General features: G+C 44.8%; 1 protein-coding gene across 2 annotated transcripts; it reads left to right on the plus strand.

Annotated features, from left to right (window-relative positions):
• The first annotated feature begins 446 nt into the window (after positions 1–446).
• LOC123042029 (protein FAR-RED ELONGATED HYPOCOTYL 3) lies at positions 447–4,707 on the plus strand. Of its 2 annotated transcripts, XM_044464569.1 has the most exons (7): positions 447–639; positions 789–1,130; positions 1,656–1,921; positions 2,029–2,132; positions 2,849–3,301; positions 3,389–3,676; positions 3,814–4,707. In XM_044464569.1, exons 5-7 carry the CDS (start codon positions 3,017–3,019, stop codon positions 4,444–4,446), a joined length of 1,206 nt encoding a protein of 401 aa, XP_044320504.1. In that variant the 5' UTR covers positions 447–639; positions 789–1,130; positions 1,656–1,921; positions 2,029–2,132; positions 2,849–3,016; the 3' UTR covers positions 4,447–4,707. The 2 variants fall into 2 exon arrangements, with proteins under 2 accessions (XP_044320504.1, XP_044320496.1); XM_044464561.1 differs by having other exon boundaries at positions 2,029–3,301.
• The last annotated feature ends 1,199 nt before the right edge of the window (positions 4,708–5,906 follow it).

A 5,906-nucleotide genomic window follows, 5' to 3' on the forward strand; every position in this document is an offset into this window, starting at 1 on the left:
ACTGAATTAACTTGCTACAGAAATATACATCCATGCACCAAATTAACCAAACGTCACACGGCAAGCTTTCTAGAGCTTGATAATTTAGAAGGAAAAACAAAGATCAAACCCGAACAACACAACATGCACTTTGAATATTTAGAAGTCGAAAAATGACCCTAATCAACAATCGTTGTTGTACAATTATTATTTTCCCGAGCTCGCTCAAGTTTCCCCGTACCAAACTAACGACTCTCATCCTGCACATTGGCAATGAAGGACAATTAGTCCACATCAAAGGACTAATACGAGCAGTAGAGAGGGGCGTTTTGGTGGACGAGCTGCATGGAGGCCGCTATCTGGAGCGGTTGTCTTGGCGCTGCGATGCGTGATGGCTGCTGTTTTTACTATATACGAGACCTATTTAGTGCGTATACAGATGTGCCGCGTAGTCATGTTCACAATTTGTATGTGGGCCAGCGAGGCCTGGGAGCAGGTCGGGGTTGGTTCGGGAAATAAATGTATCTGTTGGGCCTGTCCAACCATAGCGACGACCATTAAGCCGTCTGTGGTCGTGCATGGGCACTAGAACCGGGCCAGGTGACCGCCGCTTCTCGCCATGGACGGCATGGAGTTCTTCTTCGAGGATTCTGGAGCTGGGTAAAGTTCTCTAAAAATTCCTATTTCGCGCCAAAGTTTCCGCTGATGGGTGTGGTTTTGTGAACTGGATTTCGATTTTGGACTGTAATTTCCCCCCGTCTTGTTCTTATAAGAGTCAGATCTGGCTGTCCTCTTGACTGCCTTCGCAGGCTCGTGCCGCGCTTGGACGGCGGTGACTTCCTACGAGATTTAGTTGCCGGCGTGGACCTGCCTGGTGGCGGCACCAGTGGGAGTGCTGACGCTGACAAGGTCTTGACTTCTTCTCTGCCGATGGGGCTAGTTGGAGGACTGAAGGATTACAAAGGGCGCGAGGATACAGGTGAAACAATGCTCACTGGGAGGGGGCGCGGCTCGTCTGATCTTAGCGGCGAAGGTGTGGGCGACTCCTGCGAGATAGGCGATACAGAAGTTGCATCTGGCGCCAAGGATAACGATACAGTCGAAGAGGGCGTCGCAGTGTCAAACGCAAATCAGTCTTGTTGGACCAAGAGGTAATTTTACCGTTCCTTGAACTTTTAGCCTCTTCGCTGGTTTTAATGATTTTGCCCTGATCTAGAATTTATGCCTATCGGTTTGGCTAATAGATTTGCTGTGATGCTGTTCATCTCATGGCTTGTCTTACTAGTCGCTGGACCAAAACCTGAAAATTACTGAAGTATATGAGTATTGTAAATATCTGAAAAAAGTACAGTAATCTAGCAGCACCAGGACGTTCATGCCCCAGATGCAGGATATGCTATGTCGATTTCAAGCCATGGCTAGCGTGCCCAGATTACAGATAATGAATGATTTTGCTGACTGAAAAAAGAAAACCCATAACCATCTCTTGTTTTCATTTTTTGGTCGGTACAAGTGATTTTTTTTGTGAATTGCTTGATGATAAATGTATAGCTATGTTCGAGACACCATAACTATCTCCTGTGTCATCTATGGGCAGCGATATTATGGTCGCCACTGTATTTGCTTTTCTTTCAAACCAATTAAAATCTGATTGGGTTGTGTGCCATTCTTCGCAGGGTTAGAGTTGGGAAAGCGGCTGATGTGAGGGAGCCCAGCTCTTCGAGGATGACTGCCCTTGAAGCTTCTGTCCGTGCATTTGTCGATAAAAAAATCTAGAAATGTTGTCAATCCGTCTATTGGGACTAGCTTTGATTCTGTCGAAGAGGGCTACGAGTTTTACAATCTGTATTCATAGGAGGTCGGTTTTGGTGTCCGCTATGCAAAAAGCCGTTTGAATGTACACCGGAAAAAGTGCATGCAAGAGATAGTGTGTGCCTGTGCGGTGAGTAACTAGGCAGAACAACATTCTCTTGTATTTTGATGCTTCTGTCACATATATTTACTAACAAAAATTGGCATGTCTTTTGTCTCCACGCTTGTTTCCTGCAGGGTAAGCCATTGCAGGCCAACAGTCGGTCAACGAGGTGTGGCTGCAATGTCATGATAAGACTGCTGAGGTCGGATGATGGTGGATGGTATGTATGTGAGCACAGGTCAGAGCACAACCATGCTTTATCTGTCATTTGTGGAGAGAAATTGCACTGGAAGTCGCACCGACACATAGATACCTATACGAGGGACCTGGTTAAGCAGTTGAGAGAGAATAATATCAGCATTAGCAAGGTGTATAGTGTTGTAGGAAGTTTTTTTTGGCATGATTAGGGACGTGCCATTCACGAAACGGTCCTTAAAACACTATGTGGAAAACTGAACCGGGAACAGTCGCTAAATGATGCAACAAAAACCATAGATGTGTTCAACGACATGCAGGCAGAGGACCTAGAATTTAAATACAGTGTCCAGGTGGACACCGAGGGCAGAATTAAGACACTGATGTGGGCGACTGGTAGAGGCATTGAGCAGTTCAAGTGTTTCGGTGATGTTGTGACGTTTGATACGACCTATAAGACAAACCTGTACGACATGCCATTTGACCTATTTGTTAGTGTTAACAATCATTTCCAGAGTGTCATTTTTGGAGGTGTACTGATGAGTGATGAGAAGGTGGAGACTTTCAAGTGGATATTCACAGAGTTCTTCCAAATGCTAGCAGCACCACAGCCTAAAACTATCTTAACATGTAACACACCCTGCGTAAAAACAGAAAAAGAATTGCGCATTGATTTACATCAATATGCTGTGATCCGTCTTATAGGTATAAAAGTTTAATGCTCTTGCTTGATTTTCTATATTGTTGATACATACCAAGCTCGTTCGATGGAAATTGCAATAGCTGACATGATACCGCGGACTGTACATCGTTGGTGCAAATGGCACGTACTGAAGAAAGCAAAGGAGAGCCTTGGAGCACTGCTTGCAAAAGGGAGTGAATTCAAGCCAGAGTTCAGCAAACTAGTCCACCACGCAGTTAGTATTGATGAGTTCGAGAATGGGTGGGCTTGCATGTTGGAGAAATATGGGCTGCAAAAAAAATGCATTCCTGACCCAGCTGTATGAGGTGAGGGGGAAGTGGGCAAAGCCATACTTTATGGATGTATTCTGTGCGAAAATGACAAGCACACAACGAAGCGAGAGTGCAAACCACCTTCTGAAAGGATATGTGCCACCGGGGTGCCCCGTGCACTTGTTCATCAGGCAATATGAGAAGATGCAATTTGACCGCGATTCCGAAGAAAGTTACCAAGAGAAAAGGACAAAACTGGTGAGATGCAATTGGTCCCTATAACATAAGAAACAACTGTGATTAACGAATACTAAAAATCTTTTGTTATATGATCATCATTTGCAGGGTGGGGTTGTCCTGAAGCAAAATATCCCAATTGAGGTACATGCGTCGGAGGTGTACACCAGGATAATGTTTGAGAAATTTGGTGAAGTATTGTATGGATGTGGATCTTATGACCTAATAGAAGTCAAGCCACACTTGGAGTATATTGCTAGGCACATCAAATTTCAGTCAAGGGAAAAATGGTGCAAGAACGAGTTTGTGATCACTGTGAGCGAGGCAGCCGACGAGTTCAAGTGTGAGTGTGGGACGTTTGAGCACTATGGAATGGTGTGCAGCCATGCACTTAAGGTGAGTGATCGCACATCCTCTTCCTTAATTGCAATATTTTTTTTTCTGAAAATCGCGGCAAGCTCCCTACATTTGCTATAGATAGTTTTGAAAGCACCGGAATAATGACTCTGTTTTTCATGGATGCTGGTTTTCAGGTGATGATACACCTAAAACTGCGTGAGCTCCCTGCGAAGCATGTGCTGAAGATATGGACAAAAGACGCGAGAGATATACTGCCGCCAGAGTATTTGCGCTACCAAAAGGATCATGGGCCGCTCAAGTATTCCTCTCGTCGACACAACACTTTATACCTCTTGGCGCTGGATGTTGTTAAGTTAGGTGACATCAATGTGGAAGCATATGCTCTTGCTGAGGAAAAACTGCGACATGTCAAAGTGCAGCTGGAGCCAGTTGCTGCTGTGAGGGATGGACTTGGGTTGTCTGATAAGGAGCTGGCCGCAGATTCAGCGGGTTCCGGCGTTGGTAACAAGCAGCACTTTGGTCGACCTGAGTCTGAGCACACCATTTCACAGGGATTGGATGTGTTCCCAGCTGCATCAAAGAAGCGGCCGGCTGGGCGCCCTACAACCAGCCGTGACAAGCCTCCATATGAACAACCATCAAAGAGGACTAGGTTTTGTTCAATATGCAGACTTCAGGGGCACAAGAGCACGACATGCCCTGCAAGGGGTGATGTGCCAAAGGCGCCCCGGAAATCTCCTCGCTGCTCAAAATGTGGTTTGACCGGGCATAGGAAGAACACATGCAGCAACCCCCCGAAAGTATGAAAATTCAGAAATTTTAGTGTTTTTTTGGTTGTTATCCTGATGGTATGCATTTGTCTATGTGACCCCTCTGCTGTTAGAAGCCATACCTAATTTGAACATCTAGAAAAGCGAGGGTCGTGCACTGTGTCTGGCACTATCTGTTTGCTTATGATGTCGACTCATCTCAGGCTGTTGACACATTTGTTTAATTTCCTGTCTTAAGTCAATTATAAAAAGATTGTGTGCTATGGGCAAGCTATTAAGATTCTCATTAATATTTCATATCTTTCTCTGTTGACAAAATTGTTAAATTTTCTGTTTGAAGTCAGTTGGAAAAAATATTGTTTGATGCGCATAATATTGTCTCACATTGTGAGTTAACCTTGGTCAAAAAAATCATTCTCTTCGTTGACCCCCCGCCGCATAAAAATGACGGGAGAAGAAGGTTGTACGTAAGAAAAAATTGTGCAGCAAAAGCAGTGAAAGCCGAAAAAAATACAAAGAAATAAATTGATGTGCTCAAGAAAAACTCCCACTGTGTTGAAAAAAAAGAAATAATTGAACAAGGGTGGCAGAAAAAAAAACGATGCAATGCAATCTTGTTGTGCGAACGATGCATGCATGGGCCATATGTGTGTCGTTGGGGGCATGCTTCGATGGGCCGGAGTGCACTTTCGGCCACTGGGTTGAAAAATTCCCATCACTGGATGTATAGTCTGTCTGCGGCTTTGCGGTCTTGCGAGAAAAAAATAAAGTAAATATAAGTTATTGCGGATTGCTAGCTGGGAATAACCAGGCATGCAGCTCTTGCATGCTTCTGACCGGCCATCTGGGTGAGCCATGTGGTGCTCTTCGTTAGTGAGTGTTTTTTCAGGTGGTGGTAGAAAAAACTCACCTGCCAAAAATGGTGGCGTGCTTTTCCCACGCCGACGCAGTGTGGGCACGGGAGCGTTTCAACTCGATTTCAAAAATAAAAAGTGTTATATCTTTTTTGTTCTTTTGCCATTAAATTAAATAATCTATTTTTTAGACTGTGTGTTTGCGGCGTGTTCGATTTTCAATATATTTGAGCCCGAAACATAGGGATTGACGAAAAAATGTTTTATTTTCGCTTTGACGTATTACATGAAGTAGTGGCAATGGAAGACCAGTGGAAATCACTATCGTTGGAGGGGGAAACCGCTCCCTTGGGGGTCCGTTCCAGCCAGTACCACTCAAGGCGGTGCCACCGGACCATGGGAGCCACTCACCAACTGGCTGGCGGACCTTGTTCAGTCAATGATTCTTATTAAGCGGGAGAGGCATCGTCCTGCGGGAAAACTAACACTCTGTACCGATGCTCTCGAGGCTATTAAGATTTGAAATGCCTATTGCTATCCAAAGGTCTAACCTTTACGGGCTTAGTACAACCGTACTCGATGGTGGCCTTTTATCATATCGCTGATGCCTCCTTAGATGAATCGGCCCAAAAAGGTCAAAAA

Source organism: Triticum aestivum, chromosome 1A, assembly GCF_018294505.1.
Source record: "Triticum aestivum cultivar Chinese Spring chromosome 1A, IWGSC CS RefSeq v2.1, whole genome shotgun sequence".
In the NCBI taxonomy this organism is placed as follows: domain Eukaryota; kingdom Viridiplantae; phylum Streptophyta; class Magnoliopsida; order Poales; family Poaceae; genus Triticum; species Triticum aestivum.